Here is a 25,616-nt window from a genome sequence, read left to right as displayed (position 1 = left end):
ATATTTCTAATACATTTTTTAAAAGATTATTTTTAATTACAAGAAGTATTATTAATTATAATTTTAATATTTTATATTGATGTGTTATCTAAGTATTATAAATTAAAGCTTGAAAATTTTTCCTGCGATGTAATATTTCATTTATAAATTTACCTATATATACATTTTTGAAAATATGCTTAAAATCATTTTAAGCAGAAAAAGATAGAACAAATTTTAATGACACAATTTCACAAAACCGGACATATTACATACAATATTCAGATGTGACAATTACTAGAAATAAACTTTGAACCGTTACTGTTCCAAGTCTGATCGATGCTAATGTGTTCCAAAAATAAAGGATTCGTAACATATTTAATTATGTTGATCAGATTAGCTTGTCTTCTCAAAATTATAGAAATCCCAAAAAGAACCTCCAAGCATGCCTTATCCATAATATTGTTTCATGTGTCGATTAATTTTATAAAAATACGAGAGACAATTATTCATTATAGTAAATATAGATTTGTTGGTAAACCTTTCTGCAATAATTTCGTGCAGTTGAAACAGGAGACCTTTTCTGATAGTAAAAAAATAGCGGTATGATAGTATTTTTCAGTAGACATTTCTATTTCAATGCATTTAGAAAAGGCAAAGAGACTAATGAAAAAAACATGATGCTTTGGCGCGGTTTGCGGAATCACCTCTGGCTTTCCCTCTGACTCACGATTACGCTTTGACCCTTGCGACAGTACTTCTGGATCAGCAAGTCGTCTTGAGACGGCATTAGAGTGCAGCCTTCGTTCCTTCGATTTTCCACGATCGAGAAGTCAGAAACCATTGCTACGGCACGGCATGAATCTCCCAAATGGCGAAGATAGTGAATTGCAAATTATACAGTCGCGTGACGCAATTTACGACCGTGTTTCGCATGTCTTATTTCGACAATTTATGTGGGCGACGGCATTAGGTAAGTTTATTGTGCGCGCAAAATCAAGTTGAACTAACAAAGGGTTGTAATTTCCTCGCGTGAGACCGGAAGAGTAAACAGAAAATTGCCCGAGAGCTTCGTGCTGGCTCATTTCGTGACATTATAGAGAGTTTCAGGCGCGTAGCCCGCAATTTCCTGAAAATTATAGAATCGCGCGCGTTCTGCATGACACGCATAGCGTGTCCCGGAACTTCTCGCGTACATTATATACGTCGGACAAGGTCAAACGTGAATTTAGCAGGGGTGTCGAAGCAAACTGGAACAACAACCAGGAAATGCACGCCGAGAATGCTTTAGATCGGTGTAATAAATTCACTGGTAACGAACGCTCAGCGCTACTGATGCAGATTTACGTAGCGTCGCACCATCCGACTGCATTTAATGCACTTTGTGCAATCAACTTTGGAATTTCTCGCGACACGTTTCCTGACCCTCTGACATAGTTTTCGCATATTTAACAGATGGATGTGACGAAGTTGAGACTTTTCGATTAAAATAAAAAAATAATAAATTGATATACCCGAGAATATATACCTTATTACTAAACTTTAATATATCTTTTTATTTCCAAATTACTTAAAATATCTTACATTATTAATATATGAGTAACACGTTACCAGGAATGTAATAAGATTTCGATGTAATAATAATTCTTCTTTGCATGCGTGTTGATTATTAAAATGTAATCTAAGATCTAATTAAATTTATAAAATAAACTCGGGTAAGATGGCCATATACAAATATGGCCAACCTAATATGTTCTTTCAAGTTTGCCATGAAACATTGAATGAACAATGGCTTCTTGGCCATCTTTCCTGTATGGCCATTTTACCCGAGTTTACCCCATATCCCGGCTCAAATAACGCCTGGTAATTTGTTTGTTGGCGTTGGCCCAACTATCTCTTATCGATATATTTCCCATAGAGTGATGAAGAAGCGAGTTGTTTGTTATCACAGTGCTCATTCTGAAATTGAAGGCCGGCAATCCGATGAGAGGAGGCAAACGAAGAATACGTTGCAAAGTGGAAAATCAATAGCAGCTATTTATACAAGCGGAAAGATTATTGATCGCGTTGGAAAGACAGCCGCACCATCTCTCATTTATCTTTGATCTTTCAGCGGACTGGTCTGATCATCGACGCGGAATATATCGCTCCCGTTTCACGCCGACAGTTATGCGATTCGACGAACGGTTAATACGATAAGTTTTATCGAAACGAAAATTTGTCGAGTTTCCGAAACTTCTTTTACACGGTGGCACGACGAGCTTTTTTGCAAACTGCTCTCAGCGTTGCCAAAGTGTACTTTGGTATTCTTCGAAATCTCGCGTTTATATCTCGCTCTAATTTTAACCACCGTGGTATGCGATATTACTTATCATTCGGAGATTACTCACGCAAAATGTTTTTTGCATACACGCACAATAGGAATTCATAATTGGAATATTATTAGATTTCAGCGTACGTATGGGTATATGCGTCGCATTTGTCACTTCTGATCTGAAATGTAGCCAATTTCAATAATGCGGGAAGACCTTCGATTAATGTCGAGTATGTGCGAAAAGTGAGACCCTCTACAAATAAATGCTTCTCCCAATCGAGGTCTACGCCACATTACTAATTAGAAAAATATTTACTTTTCCGAGAAATAGAACCGGCGTGGACAAGCTGAGAGAAGCGTGATATATGAAAATATATGAAATATGTATATTGTTACTGTATCTTTTCTATGTTTACCATTAATTAAAACACAAAGCGTTACACCTGAAAAAAACGTTATTTGATATCTTTCAATTAAAGGTTTTATATCTCGCGATTGAAAGGAGATTTATCCATTCGTTGCAATTTTGAGTTCAACGCGGGCGATATAAAATTTGTCCGTGTATAATATATCCGATATAAAACTTGTACAAATCACATCGAAATGATTGATAATACGTATCGCACACCTCGATAATAACAGAAGGTAACGAATATACAAAGTATGGGCACGAATATTTCACATTAATTAAGGTCAGACAGAAATAGAGGAGGCGACGTGACCTGAGTGCCGGGGAGTCTTAACTGCGCAATTTTGCGCGAATATCAAGTGCCAATTATCGAATATTATTCTGGAGGTATTATTCGTTACTCGTTGTTGTTTCACGGTGAAGTGAGAAAGATGACTGATTCTCGACCATTATAATGAAGAGCTTGTCTATTAACAAAAAAAAACCCATTGCGATGGAAGCGAGACGCGTACCGCACCGTTTTATCGATTCGCCACCTTCATCGAAAAATATTTAGGAAGTCGAAGTTACAAACTACTAAACTTTGCAGAGCTCGCGCGCGGTCTACTTATCTAACTTTCCTTCTTCTTCCCTTTTCCTCATTTTTGCGTACATTCTTGTTAGCGAATTTACCCGTAAATTCGCCCACGACTCGCCACGTTCGAAAATTTCGATTATAAGCCTGAGGAAACGATAGTCCTTGATATTCTCTCGATTCGTTTTCTTTAGGTATTTTCTCTCTCTTCCTCCCTGACCCCTCCTGGAGTAAGGTGCTGTTCAACCTTACTTTTCCACCTCGAAATTTTTCCTCTTTTGATGTCTACCGTTCAAAGCCCGCACACCAATATCAGTAATTTCTTTCTGGGACGGAGACGCTGCTCTCAACTTTTTGATGTCGCTCAGAAAGTTGTCGTGAACGCTGTGAAATCGATAATACTCTGAACGAAGAAAGATTATTTTCGGTATAGGGACGTCGCGTCGGCCAGATAATGCTCCGCCCGGGTTGTATTAGCAGCTTTTGTTCTGCGTGAATGACTCAGAAAACTCCAGAAACCTAATGGCTTCCTTCCACTAGATGTGTCATGTCGTGAAAAGGAATTTCTCTGCTATCCCCGCGTAAGAAAAGGTTTCTAACGGGGGATCGCATACAGCGTCGATTATTATGTGCGAAACAGAAATGTACAAAAAACAACTTTGTCGAATAAGAATGAATCACCGCCTTTTATTGAAAAAATATATCGTTTCTTTTTTTAAGATGTATATTTGCGAAGAACTCATAAAACAGTCGTCGATTGTACCTACAGGCGATTTTTCTCGCACATACAATATTAAAAAAAAAAAAAAAAAAAAAAAAAAAAAAAGTATGTGAAAAATATTGAAGAAAGAAACGATCCGTCGTATTTTTTATCTTCGTTCTGAGTAAAGGCGCCAGCGATGAGAATTGACTCGCTTGTTTCCATGATATGTAACTCTTCTTTCTCGTTGTATAAAAGTCTCTGGTACATCGTGCACTTGTGTCTGTGACCTTCGTTGGAAACAGTGGCTCCGCATTTCAACTCGTTTAGCCGTATAGCATCTTGGAGAACGAGGCAGCAAGTGCAGTCCCAAGGAAGGAGATGTCGCGCAATTTCCCACGATCTCATTGCGCTCGTTTTCTACGTATCACTCTGCCCGTATTTCACACAGGTGCGAATTTTCCACGAAAGTAGAGCGCACAGCTATTTTGCGAAACAATACTTTGTAATTTCGATCAAACATTTGCCCGCATTTATGCTTCAATTACTTACTCCGCTTTTTGTCGAAGATAAAGTCTGCTTTTGTAGTCTCTTTAATTTTAAGAAAAAAAAAACTTTGACAGATACTGCTTCTCCGTGATAATCGGAACTATATTAAAGCGATGTTAACATTAACTTAAGGGATTACAAGCATTAACGTAACTTTCGAAAATATATCTTGTCAGTTCTCCCAAGTTGTAAGGTCCCATGATGTATATTTAATATAAACGCTAATGAGATTATACATCTCTTCTCGGATTATATAATTTCGCATACCAGGAAAAATATATGTAATATATAACCACGTTAATGTTTAACAAGAAATGTAACAACGCATCATCTATCTCGAAAGCGTTTTTATTTCCGCGATTTACGTAACACGATGAGTTATGACAAATCTGGCCTTAGGATGCGTTGAAGTTTATTGAAAGATAAGGGAATTCGCCAGGGGGGAATTTGGCACGAAAATTCTGACCTTCCCGACCGGATGAGCATCAGGTTCCAAGATAAGGAAGCTGACCACACCTTTTTACGGCACCCAAGACAACCGCGCGTCACGGTCACCGCAGAGTCCGCCAGAAATAATACTCCGTCGGACTTTACGTGGGGATACTTCACTGACGTGGTTTACACAAGACGTATGTCCTATCCAGCGAAACTTTAACGCGAGAAGTTATGGGTTTGCCACGAACTACAAGACGAATGCTCCTGCACTCTGCTGCTAAATTTTTAAAGGACAAAGGAAAACTTTTATTATACTTAGGTATTACCAAAGTCTTATAAGACTATTAAACCTTTATGAGACTATATTAGGCGTTTTTTAAAACTATTGTTAGACTTAGGTATTACTAAAGCCTTATGAGACTATTAAGCCTTTACGAGATTATATTACGCGTTTCTTAAACAAACTGCTTCTTTTAATCTGATACTTTAAAAGTTTAAAGATTTGTATCATATATAACTCGATCTTATATTCTGGACAGTAAAAATAATAAACGTTTTAACCTTTAGCATCCATTATTATAATGTGTAGCAATTATTTTCAGCAGAAATATCCTGCGAAACCATATTAACATTAACTATAAATATTGGATTGAATTGCGCTGCAGGTACCGTATAATAGCGCCGTAAACTTTACTGAGATAGCATTAAATGCTTTGATTGCATTAAATGCCTTTAACGTAACAGGCTATTAATATTGAAATCTACGATGTTGAACGACGTAATAAATGCACAATGTGTAAAATGTTGTGATTACGTGATTTTAGAATATAATTTTATAACTCTGCAATTTTTAGTGATGTGTCATACATAAGCGACGAGCGTGGCCTAGTAGACAGCGCACTGGCCTATTGAGCCAAAGGTCCCGGGTTCGATTTCCGGTAGAGCTAGAAAATTTTATTCGCTCGTTCTCCTCTAGGAAGGCAATGGCAAACCACCGAGAGTATGTCTCGCCACGAGAACTTCTCTAAAAAATTGCCGTTCGAAATCGGCGTTAAACTGTAGGTTCCATATACGCAATGTGTATAATTCACGTGCGCAACACATGTATATGAAGAGAAGTCACCACGCTCGGACACGAGTAATAGGACTGAGGAGGAGGAGTCATACATAAATCTTATAATATCTTTTATAATCACGTGCGTTTCAATAAATCATAAATATTAAAAATATTAAGAAATCATTATATTAATAATTTTTGTTTCGCAACGCTAGGGTAAATCAGACCACGTGAAGCTTGAGCAATAAAACGTCACGTTAAGGGTTTATTTCGAGCGTTAATTTTCTTGTCAAACTTACACGCCTCTTGCGTGCGCCATGTCCTTCGCTCCTTCCGGTGATTTATACGCGACACTCGTGCACTTGTCAGCAAAAGGTAAAGCCAATAATCGTCGTCGTACGGCAAATGGAATTTTCAGCGACTTCACTGGCACATGGCATTTCGTGGCGAAAGCGCGATCGAAGATAATTAAACCGCCGTCCCGCCGAGCATAAAACTCGCGTACGATCACAAAGCGAATAATGGAGTAACAAGCCGGCGGAGAAAAGGGAGGAAAAAATCGATGTCGTCGTTGAATCCTGGCGCTTGTCGAAAAATGCGTTGAAAAAATGTGATGGGAAATGGGATGACGGACAGTCGCACGGTCGAACAGTTTTCTTTTACGACCCTGCGGAAATAGAAAAAATGGGATTATGCTTTTCAATTTAAAAAAATATATATTATATAGTTTCAAGTCTCAAAATAAACCGTGAAAGAAATTTACGTCGCCCCGGAATACACCGCTGCTTTAAGTGCTAAAGTTGTTGGAAATCCTTTTAACGTGCATGCAGTTCTCAAACTATATCGGGAAGATGTTAAACTGATTTGGCATATTTCACGTGTCAATGCGAAAGAGAAAAATATGTGTCCATCGACGGATGAAACGAATGATGGTGAGTAATTTGCTAGGAAGCAAGTGAATTGACAAATGAAAGTCGACAAATAAGATGACAAATGGAGTGACGTAGAACTACAGTGACATTTGATAGCATCGTAACGTGTATTGCAGATTTTTCAAATAATTGTCAGTGACATTTGACAGCGTCGTAACACGTATCGCAGATTTTTCAAGTATTTTCTTGAAAAACAGCTAGTTATTTTGAATGTTCAACAACGCATGAACAAAGATGAACAAGATACACAAGTAACTCGCGTGACTCGCGTCATGTGTGGATCTCTACAGGTGAGACAATTAAATTAAATTAATTACCCATACTTGGCAAACCTTTTGTGCGTTTCTCAAATTTAATTGGATCTCGAGTGTGAACGAGTTAAATGTGACAGAGCTCGCTCCAAAGCGAAACGAAATAAAAGTTCACCGGGTTTACGAGAAACGCGAGAAACTGGATGCAAGAAAAATCCACGTGAAAAATCTGTGACTTGTGTTTTTCTGTTTTTACGACCGTTGTACAGTAACGAATTTTTTGCGGCTATGATGATCCAATTTTCTCTTTCGCTACATGTACACGTAGGTGAGCTGTAATCTGTATATCTATCCAACTTGATTTGTTTTTATTATCATATAGAAAACGCGGCTCTCGCATATGCCCCGGCTATCATATATATTGCCAAATATGGGACTGTAATCGTGACTGTGGCACACAGAGGTTCCTTTATATACCTTTTTATTATCTTTCATAAAGGACGAAATAATTCACGAATATGTATATATTTCTTCTTGGCGAACTATTCAATTTTCATGCAAGAATAGAAATAGAATAAAGAGAAGATTCTACCGTAATTTTTCATGCGATGTGTCTCCCACGCGCATTCTGAGAAAATAAATAAGCAAGAAGACAAACATGTTTGTGCAAGTGTTTTCGAAATCGAATTACATTTTTAAAAGTGAATTCGTAATTCAACCAAGCTCCATTTTCGCAATTTTTCTTCTGTATCGCGGACAGGAGATTTTCTAAAAATACATATAACATGGAACATTGTATTTGAAGAGGATTATAGTTCGTGGTGGAGTGACGCGTATTTGAAATAACGCTCGAGCAGAATTTTGTTTTTATTGTTTCGCGAAATTTGCTCTGACGGAAAAGTAAGATTTTGGAGTTGATTTCGCATCGCAGAACCGCGTCCAATTGTAAATTGTAAATACTGAACTTTCCAATACGTAGCATATTGCGTAGCATATATGTATATTTTTAGCTTTCATCGTCAATAGCTCGTTGTGCGGTCCACAGATTCGAAATAGTCATATCAATCACATGGCAACGCAACGGTCTACATCCTTACACTCGTATTATAAAAGCAAGTAGACAGAACGCATTTCAAAAGCTATTTGCTTTTACGAGCATCCGGAGAATCACGTCCCACGTGTTTCTTTCGCTATGTACCTCTGATCTTGGTAAACAAGATACAACCGAGTCATATAACAAATCCTACTTTTTTCTAGCGCGAATGCAAAAATATTTTTCCCCTTCCAATGTCTCCATTAAACGATCATTCGGAGATAACGAGAAGTTTCTAGCGACGCAACTGACGCTCGGAGAATAAAACGGTTTATTTCAATCCTGTCACGCCATACCTTCATATCTAAATTTACGGGAAATCAAATTATTATTAAATTATCTCACGAATATAATTAACGGGCGAAGCGATTTTCTTCTTAAAATAAGATAGATATTAGAGCCAGACGAACTCGATCTAAATTTATTCTCCTGCAATACGCGGCACTTCAACGTCGTATCTGATGAATAAGATATCGTCGTTTCTCTACTACGTCGTTTGCAGCTTCGATAATGCAGCACATGGCGGATGTCATGTATTCGCAGACGACGCAGACGTGGCGAAGGAGTGACGCGTATTTGCAACAAGCTTCCCAGGCTTGCCTATACGGGCACCTGGAAATCCGTATGCCTCATGTACGCCCGGATTTTTCGGTTCCACCGGAAATAGGCTTCCTTACATCATCAGGCACGGTAGCCAAGTTTCCAGACAAGTGCGATAAAGCTTTTTCCTTCTCGTGGAGCTTTACGCGCCGGATATTGTGTTTCCGCCTTCGCCTGCAACTCCCGATTTTCTGACTCTCGGAAAGCTCCTTGTGCTCTCCTTTGACAATTTTATTACGAAAGTCTCAAACCACATTTGCGGAAATGCTTGGTGGAGAGATAGCGTAAAGATGCTCCCACTTGGAGCAAGCTACCTACCTCCAGGGAAATTGCGAGCTAGTAATTAATTTCGCAGGTTAATTCGACACTCAGTGCTCACTGCCTTTCGCGAAATTTTGGCTTGTAGCGGATGATGAAATTGAAAAAAAAAATATATATATATACATATATATACATATATGCACGAAAAACGATGCACTTTGATGTAATAACTGTTTCGCATCAGGACGTAAGCTTGAGAGGAAATTGATAGACGTACGTTATCAAAATTTCCTTTTTTTCAATTAAAAAATTTTTAAGTCGAGATTATTTGACTTCCTCTATGTCTCATATTTAAACTACATTTCATGTCAAAAAGTTCTAAAAATCCTACGAAGAAGAAGTTCCGACAAAAGTGAATTATCATAATGTTGAAATTCGATGAAAAAACACATCAATTTGCATGCGCTGGGAAAGAAAAATAAAAAGACGACGGAGCTGGTTCGAATGCAAATTGGCTTAGAGTTGCGGGCAAAGTTACATCATGATAATCAAAATTAAAATTTTAATTTTGAAGCGAAGGACACTTCAACATTCTTCACCGCCGTAATTATCTCTTTCGATGGGTTACTCCGAACTAACTTTCAAGGTGAGAGCCATAGGCTTCGTCTTAATCGCTGTTTAATCACTACCGAGATAACTTTGAAATTTATCCGAGATGTTCAGCGGTTGAAAATCTACCTCCGTTTAACATTTAGTCTCGGAAAAACTCGTTGATCCTCGCAATACCGTCAGACGTTGCTGTAGACAATTAAACATTTATTAGGAGGCTGCCGACGTCTCGCAGACAGTGAGAACTTGAATGCGAATATAATATAGTAAGTACGCGCGCCGCATGTATGGCTTGAGGGAACGTTTCACTGTTTCACGTTTGTGTGTGAGTGATGCGCGAGACTCCAGCCTGCTAAATAGGCGTACCTTATGGTATCTCGAAGGCCCCCGGCTTCGGCCGGCGGGTTTTTACTACCAACGTACAAACAAATCTTCTTAGAGGGACAGGCGACAGGCGGCTTCTAGCCGCACGAGATCGAGCAATAGGTCTGTGATGCCCTTAGATATTCTGGGCCGCACGCGCGCTACACTGAAGGTATCAGCGTGTGTTATGTAGAGTGTGAGCGCGCCCGTAACAGTCAAGTAACACAGATACGAGGGCAGCTTTAACTTGGTAACTTTGTATCCAACATGACTAATTCTAGATACGGCTTTCGAACTTTGGCTTTTCGTTGGAAAACTTCCCCCGATCGGGAACTTCCTTCCTTTGTATCCTGCAATAGAAAGGTACAAAATATCGTGCCGATAATAAATAATACGATAAGCTTAATAATGCTCCAATTCTTTTTCGTTGATAATTGAAGCTTATAATTCGCTCAATCTTATCGCATTCAACTAATATCTCTTATCGCATTATATATATCGTAAATATAATATTTTTATTGTATTTCTTTAATAATAGGAAAAGGGTCTGATTGATATTATTTTGCTTTAATAGATGTGATCAGGTCATTTGGAAACAGGTCTGATCTTTGATTGTGTAACATTGTCTCGACTATATCAACCACTACCGCTTAAGGATCATCTCAATTTCCGTTGGCTTTCTCTGATAATGAACTTCAATTTGTCAATCTCATGTTGTCTACGTTTAGTTGGTGAGTAAATTTCATGTCTCTTTGCCGATTAGTTTCAATTTTCATTTCTAGTCCGAATATTATGAATATTAGCAGAATGTTTCTGGTTTTTCCTCTTGAAACTTACTCTGTCGTTTTACATTCAATTTTTAAGTATTCAACTTATACTTTTTAAAGTGCTTAAGGTTATTTAATTTATCTATCACCGCTGAAAATGGCTCCAAGTAGAGCCGAAACGTATACTATTCATAGTTTGTGTTAAATTATTAATTGAATATTACATAACGTAAACTCACGCACAAATAACCGCGTTTGACTTTCATAGCTAACTTTTCCTTTTTATTTGCTAGCTTTAATATCGAGAGTCTTTAGCTAATTAATCATTTATTTAAATATGTGGTTTCTCTCATCGTCATATACACAACATTCAAATTTTGTGCAATTTTACATCTTAGTTCCAAAGGGTTCGTTTCGCCTGCGATTAAAGAAAAATATAACGAGCACTTTCTAGATCGATAGAGAAACGTTTCGCAACGGGTAATCGGTCTCGTTTCGACCCCATGTGCCTTAGCTTTCATCCCGTGCGCGAGTACTCATCTCGAGCTAAATTAGGTTCGTCTGCTCCGTCTGCTCAAACGGCAGAAAAGCAGACGCCTGATAGAGGAGGGTCATACTCAATGTCGACGGTGGTTCCCCGGTGTAGTTTCAGTGCGACGGCGTCGCCAAGGACTGGCTATAGCCACGAATCATGCTTGCACGTTTCTCGGGGACAGCAATTTTGTGACGTTGCAGAAATTGCGTTGTCGCGTTTTACCTTGGGTATCGGGTTATCTCAAATTCCTTTGCGCATTTCTCTGAAGTTACCGCGAAGATAAATATACAGAAAAATGAAAGTTAAATACATAATAGTCAACACACGTCCATTCGTTTCCGTCAAATTCTTTTCATTTCACTGACTGGTCTATGTGCTGTTCGAAAAATTCAATTTTGAATTGATTCTGAATTTGAATACTCAACGATTTTTTAAATAACTGGGCAAGATTGATATTGCACATTATCGTGAACCTACTGAAAATAATCGAAAGATCTAAAATTGGAAAATTTGCTCTTTTATTTCAAAATATTTAATCTCGCGTGAAATAGACGTTTGTGCCGACATAAATTTAAAATTATCTTGATCTTTTTTCTTAAAGTTCAAATAGTTGAAAATAGATTGCAGGTGTACATTGCAGCGAAAATCAAGAAGGAACATTTGCGGTATCGGAAAATCCAGGAGCTTGGTCGCAATTGCGCACCATAGATATACGCAATTTTCTCGACTACCGATTTCGCTCGACGTGATTAGATCACAGGAGGGAATAAAAAGTCCTGCCTTATCTCGCTTGCGGGAAGTTTTTCACGTTCCGAAGGATGAAACGGGATTAAAGTCACGGTGACCGATATTGACGTGCTGTCTCTCGTTTTCTCGTTACACGAAGGAACAAGTGCGCGTAACGGATATGCTGAAAATTGCGTTAATAAATTGCTGCTCGGAATATCGGCGTTAATACGGCGTATGCAATATCGTATATGCAATAGGTATTATGTATATCGTAGAATGCTCCAGGCATTCGAGTTTTGGCGTCGCGCAATTTTCGTCTACGTCGCCTACGCGCAGTTATCCGTGTTCTTGCATCAAATTTAAAGCGAGAAACGGAGAACGGAGAGAATTTGCAACAGGGGAGGATTGTTGTGATATCGCGCAGTCTTGCGGCCTTCTTAAATTTCGCCCGTTGACGTTGCAGTCGCGCAACTCGCCCCGATACGCTTGACAAATGTCGCGCCCGGCGCGGCGCAATCTTTTTCTGAGTGGTAAAGCTACGAGCTTTGTACCACCTTACAGTGACAAATGGCCCCAATAAGGAAACTGTAAGGCGCACTTGTCGGCAACCCCATGCGGCCGCGATGCGGCAAATTGCAATTGCTTGGTTTCCGCCCGGCCGGCGCGGTGGCGCGCGAATGAATTCGCGATGGAAAACGCTGGAAACCACTCGTGTTAATGACTATTCCGGAACGATAAATAGAATGCAATAACGTCTACATCGTTAATCGCGGCACGTGCAAAATCAAGACCGCAAACGCTTGCTGTCGCAACTTTTAATGATGTCCCGGCGACGCGACATATTATTTAATATATTTAATTTTCTTTTAATTAACCGCCACGCCGCTGAACTTTTGTTCTTTAATTACTATTTATGCTCCGGGTACAGCCCAATCATTGTGCTCAGTAATTAGCGTTGCGCGGGTAGAAATTATTACCCTTCAAAATGTCACGTCGTGTCTTCATGTAACATTCAAATGCATTTCTTTCAATGTCGTGTTAAAGCCTGACAAAAAATATATAATTCGACAGATAAGATCAAATTACAGATTCATATACGAACGATGTAGAACAAGTGGAAAAAGATACACATAATGTATGAAGCTATCAAACCGCGTTTGAACGTGTAATTGTGGAACCGACTACCCTAAAACCTAAAATAATCAGCGCGTCTGTGCCGTCTGTAACCGAAATCACGGAATCCTTTGTCACGCAATTGCGGCTGCTAGCTGTTCCATCCCTCTGTCCTCCTTATATTGCCGATGCAGCGACTACGTCTCTCCATTTCTGCCTCGCCAGCTTTATCATCGCGCCATCCTTACTACGGGCGTCTCTCATCGCATGATCTTTTGATCTGCGATCAAAAGATCACCCACCTTTGTTCGGTGCTACTCTGTATTCAGTCGAGGTTTAAGTAGCACTCGATGACTCACATGCGCGAAAAAAACGTAGAAAAATATTTGCAAAAATCTATTCGCGTTTGTTTGCACTCACAAGTTCTAAAAAGAGAACGGTTAGTTTTGTCGATTTTAAAAATTGCACGGAGAGCAAGAAAAAAAATACCGACGCGGTTTCACACGACGGAATAACGCCGTAGCGTATCAAATTTTGTCGCTTATCGTAATTTTTTAACTTTTAACTTTCGATATACTCGCTATAATATTCGAGCATTTGTCACAACATTGTTACACGCGCACGTAAAAATTTTCAGATATACGTTTTAAGTGTCGTTTGTTTACGATTATAGCGTATCTAACAATACGGAATTGCGCTGTTGCTCGCCAACGCGAAAAGGGAGGCGATCAATCATGGCATACAAATCCAATTCCGTTCGCGACTATTATCGATAGCGCAATAGGACGACGAGAATCATGGCGAGAGAACGTCTCGATCAAAGATGGAAATTTATGATAAATCGACGAGCAAGTGAAACTTGATCGGCGCGGTTTAATGCAAATAATTTATTTATATCTTTTTCTGCACGCGCGCGGAGAAATATCTCTTTGATATTTTCTCTAGTTATATATATGCGTAAACGTACGGTTTCTTGGAAACATGTTTCTCAGAAAGAAAATATTTCTTACTTTTCTCAAATTCCGCTTTAGAGTGGTGAATTATATTTTATTAATCGGTATTTTGTTAATCGACGTATATATCTAAAAGTCATTGTCCGTAAGCGTAGCGAAGTGAAACCATATTTCTTTTCCATGCGGAAATTGCATAGCTTGTGGATTACGAAGGCAAGCCGCATTGACAGCTCATTAGTAAAACTAATTAATCTTAATTACCCAGTATTATAGGTCGTCCTTGAATTCACACATTAATCTCAATGCAGCGACTTAAGACACACATGGCTCCTAGTGACGGGATTAAGTATCTTCGATACAAGTAGGTTCGAATCTGTCGTAGTTTCGAACTCTCTAGGATTACTTTGAAAAATAAGAGCAATACACTTCAAGTATACTCGAACCTATAAATGAAATGAGTTCGAACCCTTATGAGTACCTTGAAGAACAAGAGCATTAGTTCCAAGTAACTCTCGAACCTGGGTCAAATATATTCGAATCTTTTATGAGTATACTTTACTAGAAATTTAATGTGTGAAACACATAATGTCTCTATATATACACAGATATCTCTTTATTACAATTTTGCATGATAATTTATATATTATAACAATATTATCTACACATATTTGAATACTATCTATTTTTTACGATAGAAACTACTTATAAGTATCATTTCAAATCCTGCAGGCACTCATTCTAAAATGAAAATTAATCACGATTATTTTGCAAATGCAATGTATGAAATATTATTTCTTCTGAATATTATTCGAATCTAAAATAAAATTTAATAATTGGTGAATTTGTCACGAATTTTTAAATACATGTATACCGAACTTGATTCCATCTAATGGTTATTTACGTTGTTTCACGCGTCAAATAGTACGAACCAAAAGTAAAGATGCAAAAAATATGTCGACAGCCAACGGCAGAATAACATTTTGACAGCAGATGCGAAATATAACGTTAAAAACGATGAAAGTGCAGTATTTTTACGGAGGAGTGTTTTCAATCTTCCGGTCGGAGCGAACGATATTTAAATCCCTTGAGCGACGTTTATTTAGCCGGGAGCGCCGTTAAATTTCACATCAGCCGGCAGCCCTCAGTCGCGGATCCGTATCGATGATAATCTTCCTTTCCGAAGGAAACGGAGCACTGACGATCGAGAAGGTTAAATGTTGTAAAAAGATATTTAAATCGGGTATATTCTTTCCCGGGCGAGATATTAAAAAAAAACGGTTATCTCTTTCGAAATTGACATATATTTACGATTTATATTCTATTGCAAAATGAATTATAACAATGTATTTGATCATAATAATTATAATTGTCATGCTTACGTACAATTATTTACGCCGTTATACGTGGAAAATTTAGCCAAAGTAATCTTCTGCGAAATATGTTCGTTCTTTCTGCGAGCAATCCGCGCGGCAAACAAACCTTAAGAGAGTTAGGGGATTTGTAGATTACACAAACAAGTAAATTAAGGACTCGCATATGCATATTCAACTGTGAATAGGCTAATTTTCGCGACGCATTACGACCGATCCAAATTCGAATGAAATTTTCCAGATTATCTGCCACGCACAGACGACAAATACGCAAACGAGACTACCAGCTGTTCGATTATAATTTTATGGTACGTAGAGCGAGGGGTGAGACAGACAGAGTAAAGGTGTTCAAAAAATCAGAAATACACATCAACCGCGATTCTGCTATTTATAATACTTATAATATATAAATTATATTTATAATATTTATAAACAACAAAATACTTATATAATATACTTTACAAATTTTTTTGTCTGCAATTTTTTACACAATTGGTTAGGTAAGAAATCGCGTTTCCAAATTGACAACATTTTAGATATCTTTCAGATATCTTTCTGGGTATTCAATTAAAAATGCACATGTCACAAAATTAATTTATTTGCTAAATGTAACAAATTACTTCTCTCTTTTTCGCCTTTTTCTTTTTCAACATTTTATTCCTTTTATCCTTTTTCATAGGGAAGGGAGGAGATTTGCATGGGGCTTTATCTGAGACTTTTCATCGCTGGACCGGGTCACTTCCCTGTTTCTCCTCTACGTTCGCGTGAGGAACATCCGTTAGACTTAACGCTCTCAGACGCGCTAAACAATAACATGCCCTGTGTATACTTAGCATTGAAATGCGATTGACACTACCGCACATGATACTCACGTTCTCTGCAAATAAACGATCCGAGTACGTGACAATCTAGCACCAACGTGCGGAAGCAAGTGTGCGTTAGCTCTCAGCTATATTCGATAGCACTGTATTACTTCGCGTGGGTGCTCAAATAATGATAGTCGAAAATAAACGTCGTCGCTACAACCGTCAGTTAACGTTAGGCTTGGCTTAATGGTACCATGGTATTACGGCTTAGTACGAGGATTAATTAATCAGCCGCATCATATTAATTGCATTTGCAGGCTAATTGTCACGATAGAATTCACGAGCGCGGCATAATATTTATTTGGTTGCATGCGATGCAAACTTTCGGGTAGAATGTCGCTAGCGCGATAATTAAATGCACCCCGATACCACGCGAAGGGAATTTCGCGCATGAAAGCTTTTAATTTCGAATATATATGTATACATATATATCTTGCAATTCCTATAACGCGGCGCATTCAAATTGATAGATTACCACGTCGCGCGATACACGCTGACACTCTGTTTCCGCAAAGCGGAGGAGTTTGCGCGAGATTAGTCGAGGAGATCTCGTGCAAATGTATGCGTGCACGTTTGTGGGCATACGCATGCGCTCGCGCAATTTGTAGCGGGAATCGGCACGAATTACGCGCATTTTCAAGTAGGCGAGAAACCTCATCGCGAAAATTCAACAACGTGTCGTGCATTACACCGATTGTATTTAACCGGGCGAGTGACGGAGGGTTTGCGCAAATGTAACACGTGCATACACACACGTGCGCGCACACACACACGCGCGTGTGCGCGGATTCACCTCCGCCGTCAACGCGTACGGTACCTCTCCGCATTTGCGTCGCGTCAACATGCATAACGACGATCGGGCCTCTTGCACGAGTGCAGCGGATGGCCCTGACCTCGATTTCATTAAACAGAGGATACCTAGACGATAAAACGACAGAGAAGCAGGGAAGGGGGGGGGGAGAACGAAGGGATGGAGGAGTAAAGTTAATGCATAGCTGCAATCATTAATATCGGATTTTAAAGGAGAAACGGTGGAAATATTATAGCGTTGGAAAAAAACCGTAGATTTTCGCGAATATATCGCGAAAAAACAACGGATAGAAGAGAACTTTTTCCTCCTTATTTTTTCTCTTTTCCTTTTTTTTTTTTTTTTGCAGAGATGCGCAATCCCACGGTCGTAAAAATTACTCGGGCGGACGGATTGCAGCGAGTCAGCGATACACGTGGAAATCAATAGCGGCATATTCGAAGCAGAGTGTATAATTTTCCGGCGCGTTTTATCACGCACGTAGAATCTATTGTATAGAGAACACTTGCAGTATCGGAAAATGCAGGTTAAGAGCGCTCTGCAAGTTTTTTAATGTCGGCGAAAAATTCAGCACGTACAACGGCGCTTATTATCGCGAATGTCGGCAAGTATATACCTTGTAAATTAGAATTAAAAGGAAAAGAGAGAAAGAAATATCGATTATGCTACAATTTCTGGTGGAAAATAATATTATAATTGTGTTTTTTAAACGCTCTATTCGTGACTAGATAAAATAATTTCCCGAATAATAGAGATAAGTGCGGCACCGTTGCGTAATACGTTAGATTTTCTGTTTTTTTATATATATCCGCATCGACATTTTATGTCTGACCTAGTCTTCGTTTCGCGGGAAGTGTCCATTAGGGAATAAAACGAATGGGCGCGATGGAACGAGGGAGTGGGTCACGTTGAGTCAAAGCTAAAATGTATATCTATTAATCTTGAAATATGGACGACTGAAAAACTTGCAAAAACTCATTTGGTAGCGTCGTACCGACAAATTTTTTCAACAAAGTTGACGTTACCTCACGTTTCACTCGCGTTTCCAAAGTTTCGCGAATATAACTACGTATATACAGCCACTTACAAACATAATTTTCTAATTATGCCATCCGACGTTGCATATAATTTTAAAATTGATCGCAGCTACGTGCAGTATAGCCCGTAAAACAATTGTTCAGCAATGCAAAGCGCAAAAATAAATATTATTCCTTTTATAAATGCGGTACGTCTCTTGAATATTTCGCACAGACGCAAGCCTTTCTTATATTTTCTTTCAGCGAGGAAAAATGCGCGGAGGGGTTCCACTAAGTAGCAACAGGCAACAAAGGGAGTCAAATTGGAGCGGAAAACGGAACTCTCGAATGTATGTGCAACGATGCGGAAGGTACCGCGGCATTGTAGCGCGAAGTGTACTTAATGCGCCGCGACAGGTGCATCTCCGCGTGATTGCTCATTTCTTCGGCAAATAGTTGGCCAATTTGCATACTGCCTCCGGAGTTAGTTAAATTCACCAAGGTAACTGCCAGGCGTCCATAATAATTGCGCGTGTACCCACCGACATGAGAGCGCGCGAGCGAGCGAAGATAACATAATTTATTCTCTCCCGTCCAAGTCCTCAAACTCAGCGGGATTCACTCACGACCCGGGCTAAGATGATCACGAGTGATTTAGGGTAGCCGCCGCCACCCGCCACGACGTGAAAACGCAGACGCGCGCGTTATTACCGATAAGATGTAGACGAAGTCCCGCTAATTTCGTGTATCTGAAACATGATCTATCCGCTTTAACGCACGTTAGTTTTACGTTGCGTGCCTTACATCGCAGTTCGAGCGAGAAAAATATATATATAAGGAGAGCTTCGTTATACCCTCTGCCGAGTGATTTTTCCTTCGTTCCCGACGTCCCCGCCGCGTTTTACCCATTTACGTTATACCTGTCCGACGTCTTATGTAGGCGCGCTCTCTCGAGTTTGCTCGCGTCTCGTATAGCGCGTACTATATTACCTTCGATCTACCTGCACCCACGCCGTACCTATCTGTACGATATCCGCGAGAAAAATGTAGGGCCGGAACAGGCTGCGAGGGGCGGCTGCCCCGTTCTTTACGATCTTCATTCCGCGCTCCCACATGCTTCTTCCGCATTTTTCTTCCCGTTATTTCCCGGCGTTACAAATGCGCCTATGTATGTAAAGATTATGTAACAGAGAACGAATAGATCCTCGAATAAGCCGGGGATACGTAAGCTAATCGTAACGGAGCGCCACATTCATGAATCTTTCGTGGCTCGAGATCTCATTATTATAACGAAAGATTCTGCAATCATTAAGGGGCTCCTATAGTGGCAGTGCACTTTACGCACTAAGCGCACACTTTAACTCGTATTTTATTTATTATAAATTTTTAAGAGCAAAAATGCAAAATTGGGCTGTTTACTACAGATGAGCTTACTGATTAAAAATATCCTAAATGGAATAAGATTTATTCGATATTTTGGTTGAATTCTTCTTATTCGTAATTTTTTTCGTAATTAGAAGAATTTAGCCAAAATATCGAATGAATCTTATTCCATTTAGGATATTTTTAATCGGTAAGCTCATCTGTAGTGCCCTAAACAGCCCGATTTTGCATTTTTGCTCTTAAAAATTTATAATAAATAAAATACGAGTTAAAGTGTGCACTTTTTTAGTGCATAAAGTGCACTGCCACTATAGGATCCCCTTAACTGTTGTATAAATTATGTACATTGTATAAATCGTACGCGTTTTTTTTTTACACACACGACACAGCGATAGCGTTGAGTAACAGCAAAAACTATCGCGGTTATCGGTCTTTATTTAATTGTTATCTCACACCTTCGTAATACGCTTTTCGCGTACTATCCCGGCACGGTGTAAAATTTTTAAACGACGCTTTTGCAAAATCGGCTTTTCTCACACCAGAGGTAAAACGATCCGAGAAATTCGAGAGAATCCTTCGTCACTGTCCCGGACAAGATGAAGAGGGTGCACCTCGGGGTGCACTGATAAAACACGGGCCACGGAAAAACCTTTGATCTGCGTGTGAACTCGAACACTCGCGGGGGAGCACACTAAAGCCGAAACTGATGTAACTATTATTAGATTGCTCTAATTACAGATTGGATTTAAATAACTGCCGTATACCATCATATAGCCATCAGAATTACAAAACATCATATTTTGATCGCATTTGCATATTTTCTCGAAATTGTCGGCACGTCGATAGCGTAAATACGTATATCTTTCTCGATTATACACGATGTAGATATTTCAGTCGCGGCTGCCGCAATTCGCACGTATCTTGCTTTACTCGTGGCCCAATCACACTTAACAGTTATCCAGCATTCATGACATGCGGGTCACTGGAGAGGAATATCGACGAATTATCTAATTCCCGGAAACTGCTTTGGGTTATTGCAGGCTGAAATTAATTAGCTGACGGTCCGCCTCGTTAATTAGATATTAAAGCTCGGAGGGAGTCACCAGTCAAATTTACAAATTGCCGAAGTTAAGTTTATCCACTTTGTAGTTTATGAAATAATTGATGAACGAGAATAAAATAATATCTCGAAATAATTCGGTCCACGGTAAAAATATCCCATCACGAGAAATTCACGGGTGTCGCAATTTTGCGAACTAAATGACTGCAAAATTTACGAGGATCGTGTTTAAATTTAGATACCGAAGAATATATTGTTTAAATAAAGATACTGAAGAATAACCGTCTGATTAAATGAGAAACATGGGACGTTGCCTTGGGTCTCAACGCATATATCTGCATTCGAGTGGCCGCTTTATGAATATTCAGTACCAAGCTGCCATGGAATATTAATATCGCGAACGAAATGAAACTGCCGTTTTCCGCGCGTGCTTGGCGGATTGTTCGTTAATTTTCTGATTAAATGCCTGAGCAATTTGGACGTTCTCAAAGATTTGCCGATTGAATTGCGTTCGATAGCAGGTTGGCTTGTTTACCGATCACGAGTGGATAAGGTACGGCCGATATACGGATAGCCATTCAGAGGATATTTGTGTAGGATGTCCCCTATATAGGGTGTATGCATGCTGCATTTTAAAGCTGTTGTCATCGGAAATACACAAAGCTTTTTCTTGATAACACTAACGAACGATGTCGCTTCTAAAGGCTCTCTTTTCGCAAGATCGATCGCGATTTCGTTTGCCTTTATTCTTTTTTTTCTCTCCGGCATGAGGCTAACAAAATTTATTCGACGCCTTGGGCCAACAGATTATAGCATAATGCGATTTCGATAGATTACCGGTAGAGACGCGACAGATAATCGTACTAGCGCTTAAAGATTCTTCGGCGTAAAGGGGATGGATCGAAAGTAATTTAAGGATAAGAGAATGGCGAACGGAAGAGCCGGCGCGAAGAAAAATAAGCAATTTCGTACCGCGTCGTATTTACTTCTTTTTGTTGCCCATCACTATAAATCGGTTTGCTGAGACAGCTTCAAGCAACTATCTTGAAAACATCTTTTTTAGGGATACATTTGTTCTCCCATCTCTAGCTCTTTCTCTTCATAGAAACCGTCAGCCGGCCGACTAAATTAACGGAAAAAGCACTCACCTCTTCTCCTTGCGTTGCTGCTTCTTCTTCTTGAAGGCTTTCTTCACTCTTAGAAGCAGAAAAGCGGCGCGATCGATGGTCAGGCTTGGTGAAGCCTTGTCGCCGCTCGACATTTTGCGTCCCAATGCTCCCAACACCTGCAAACATAATCGAAATATAATTACATAATTAACGTTTTAATGTCGCAATTTAGCTAATTTGTAGATATTCTTTTTTTTTTAATGGATCGTTAATTCTATAAACTGTTTTGAATGCAATTTATGTAATTGAATGTATAATAGAAGAGAAAATTTAGATAAACGAAGAATCCTATCGCGAGGTCAGAGATGCCAATCTCTTTGATTGCGTTTACCGTCGGATGCAATACCGATCGCGACGCATGCGTGCATGGGCGTTGCTTATGGGTAAACTTGGGGATCGATTAATTAATTGGTCCTGTATCTCGATCACTGGGCATTTCCCGATAGCAGTTATTTGATGCTGTTACGGGCTACCCTTCCGCCACTATTACTTCAGTAATCCATCTATTTGCTTGCGTTAATACGCGCTTCACCGCACATGCCTAATTCAATTAGGGAACAACGTACCAGATTCTTCGAGTTCCACCGAGTTTAAGCCAAATTGTAATTGCAATTTATGCCTAAGTAATGATAAACGCAACATCGATGATTTAAATTAATGCGATATATTATATCGCACAGTGAAGTTATCGACGTTGTAATATTACCGAGAGGCGAGAAGCCGATTTGCCAAATATAGTAATAGAGTAATGCAAATCGCTATAAATTATTAATTTTGCGCAGACTGGCGCGAGCATTGTACGACTCGCTCGTGTAAATGAATTTTAATGAGCGGAAGAGCGTCGCGCACACAGCTTATTACCACGACTATAGGTAACATAATTTACACATCCTAAGTATTAAGCTGGGCAAATTTTTTGCAATAAGGTCGGAGCCATTATAAACTCGTTCTAGCGTCGAAAGGATTAAATTCCATTATGGAATCCGTCGCTATTTATCGATCTCTCGCCGAAGAGATCAAAGTGGATTGGTTAGGTAACATGTAACAAGCTCCGACGCTCAAAGCGCGCGAGATGCGTTTATATTAAAACACAAAACCAGACTAAAATTAGCCGGAATTTGCATTTAGTTGGAAATTATAAAACGTTAGCTGTACACTATTGATTGCCTGTAAAATTGATATTAACATACCGCGTTAACGTCACGTAATTTGCCTCGCGCGTGACATTAACTTTCACGTCGACAAGTCAGGAGGCCACGGCGACGCGCGATGCAGTTATAATTAAAATAAATAATTTAATTTCTTGCAGCTGTAAAAAAAAGTAGTTTCTATCCCGTGCGCTGCCGAGAACGCATTAGAAGTACAAACGGATTGTTTATCCGACAATCAATGAGCAATATTATTTGTGCCGCGTGCTGACACGCGAGAAGAGGCGCTCCCCTTTCATTTTTTTACCGTACGATCGCACAAACAGAGGCACAGATGTTTTCTTCAAAAATATATTGGTCAGAAGTGCTCAAGCCGCCACCACTTTAAGTCCCATTTACCCCTCGAAGAATATTCTAATATTAGCTTTCGGTTTTGCGCGAGGTTTTCCGGTATTGACATAACGTCTCGCGATTAATTCAGCGACGATTAACATTCAACATGCACCTCATTGCCCAATCACCGTGGGTGATTGCTTCAACCGCTCTCCCTTATTAACGCGCCAACGTTCGTGCGCGTTGATTTTAGAGCAACGAGTTTGGAGAGAATGGGTCGAAATAAATCGGCTTGTATATCCGATAGCATTGACAAGAAGATATAGCGCGCAGACAATGATGGATGCTGCGACTTCTAGCCCCTCGGCTTTTTTGGGGGGAATCGAGGTCAGGACGCCACACGTTCCTCCGTATGTCCCCGATATATTGTAGCGGTACAGTTTATTATTATTTGCGTTTCATGTATATCGATTCCACGATTATATATTATACGAAGGGTAAACATTGTATAGAACGTCGATAGATTTCAATCTCGCCACGTGCGACGATTTAAATGCAGATTGCGAGCCGAAGCGGCGCGGCGTTTTGTGCAAATTATTTTTATTGCATAAAACTTTTATTGCACTTCGACACTTCGAACATATGTATAGAATTAAATACGCGAAGACGGTTTTTATACATATTTTTCGTGTATACGCTGCCGCGTATTTAATGAAAGAAGGGTTGTTGCACAAATTTTCGACGGTCGCTATTTATATATAGACACGATGAGTTGAACGAGCTTTATTTTTTTTTCTAGTCTAACAATGCGTCAATCTCTATTTGCCGTATTTGCCGATGATTCACCATGGCATTGCATGACTGTGCAGGATGTTCTATTTCGATCGGGAGAATAATGCGTCACGCAAAATTTCACTATTTAAAATGGCCAATGTATCATCGGGCGACTTCGCGATTCGTTTGTTCCAAATGGAGAAAACACACACCTTTGTTCGTTTATTGCCCTCGCCAACCAGAATCTTAAGAATCTCATCGATCCACCGAGAATTATGCACGCTTTTGAATGCCGCTTATTGTTCGCATCGACTATCGGCGTTGACAATAGCGGAAGCGTAACAACCGCACTAAAGCGGAGTGTATATATAGGAATAGAAATATATTTGAGAGGCGAAATCCGCTTTCCCGGCGTGCAATCCGTTTCTCCAAACGTGTACTACAAAACAAATGAAAAGAAAGACTTAATTTAGGACTCTCAATAATAGAACCAATATAATTACTGGTTACGAAATAAATCTTATTACTAATCCCCAAACTTACGCGAACTAGGAAACAAATTAAAAGAAAGACTTAATTTAGGACTTTCAATAATGGAACTAACAACTACTGATTACGAAATAAATCTTATTATTTACTAATCACGTCGAAAAGTTTCTATTCGGCCTTCTAATTTCATCAAACACAAATAACAAGAATTGTAGGTAATAAAAAAAAGTTAGGCGATAAATGGAGGTCTCAGTTTGATACAATTATATGTGCGACAGCCATTTAGGTAAGTTTTCATTGTACATTTTCTTCTGTCTATCATTAATTACATTATCTCTTTGTCCGTTATATTTCTCGATCGACATAATAAAACACGACTGAAATAACTCCTACCTCGCACCGACCAAACGTCATATTACGTAATTTTTAGCCTATAACGCGAAAAAATTGCAATTATCCTAAAAGAACCGACAGTCTTCTATTTATGTATAGACTTTAAAAGTTTACTTTCATAACGTCGTGCTTCGTCAGTACGGAAGAGGCATCACAACGTCGAGGGCGCAAATATAGGGTATCGCGAAATATCTCGAAACGAAGCCAATCAGTATTCAATCTCAGGAACAATTTTGACCTTGCGATCAGGTAGCGACTTCCGGCACGCCTGGCTTCGCGACGGCACTCATTTTCAGCTGACGAGATCCGCTCGGCGAGGCTCGAAAGGTAGAGAATATTGTTCGGTGTCGGATTCACGGTGCCGAACAATTATTTACGTCAAAAATATTACCCCCTGTTTGTTCGCCGCTGCTGTTTATGTCAGCGTGATCGAGCAGCCTTGGAAAATGTGATATCATTTACTCCCGATCGATATTTCTGTACAACAACGGTGCAAGAGAATGAAAAGAAAACGTGACATTTTGTACGAGACACTAATAAGATAATATGTTCTCAGATAAATAAATAATATGATATAGCAAGTC

At 39.4% G+C, this 25,616-nt stretch overlaps 1 protein-coding gene across 4 annotated transcripts in view; it reads right to left on the bottom strand.

The window, feature by feature from the left end:
• Window positions 1-25,616, bottom strand: part of Wake (ankyrin repeat and fibronectin type III domain containing protein wide awake) — an 84,926-nt gene that overhangs the window by 48,184 nt on the left and 11,126 nt on the right. For all 4 annotated transcript variants that reach the window (XM_077403907.1, XM_077403906.1, XM_077403908.1 and 1 more), the window contains exon 2: window positions 21,875-22,011. In XM_077403907.1, the coding sequence (XP_077260033.1) occupies window positions 21,875-21,987 (113 nt within the window). In that variant the 5' untranslated portion in view covers window positions 21,988-22,011. The remainder of the gene's footprint in view (window positions 1-21,874; window positions 22,012-25,616) is intronic.

The sequence above is a fragment of the Temnothorax americanus genome, unplaced genomic scaffold, assembly GCF_048541705.1.
Source record: "Temnothorax americanus isolate GAGA-0224 unplaced genomic scaffold, ASM4854170v1 Scaffold18, whole genome shotgun sequence".
NCBI classification, from domain to species: domain Eukaryota; kingdom Metazoa; phylum Arthropoda; class Insecta; order Hymenoptera; family Formicidae; genus Temnothorax; species Temnothorax americanus.
The sequence above is the reverse complement of the archived record's forward strand: the minus strand, read 5'-3'. Positions and strand labels throughout refer to the sequence as shown.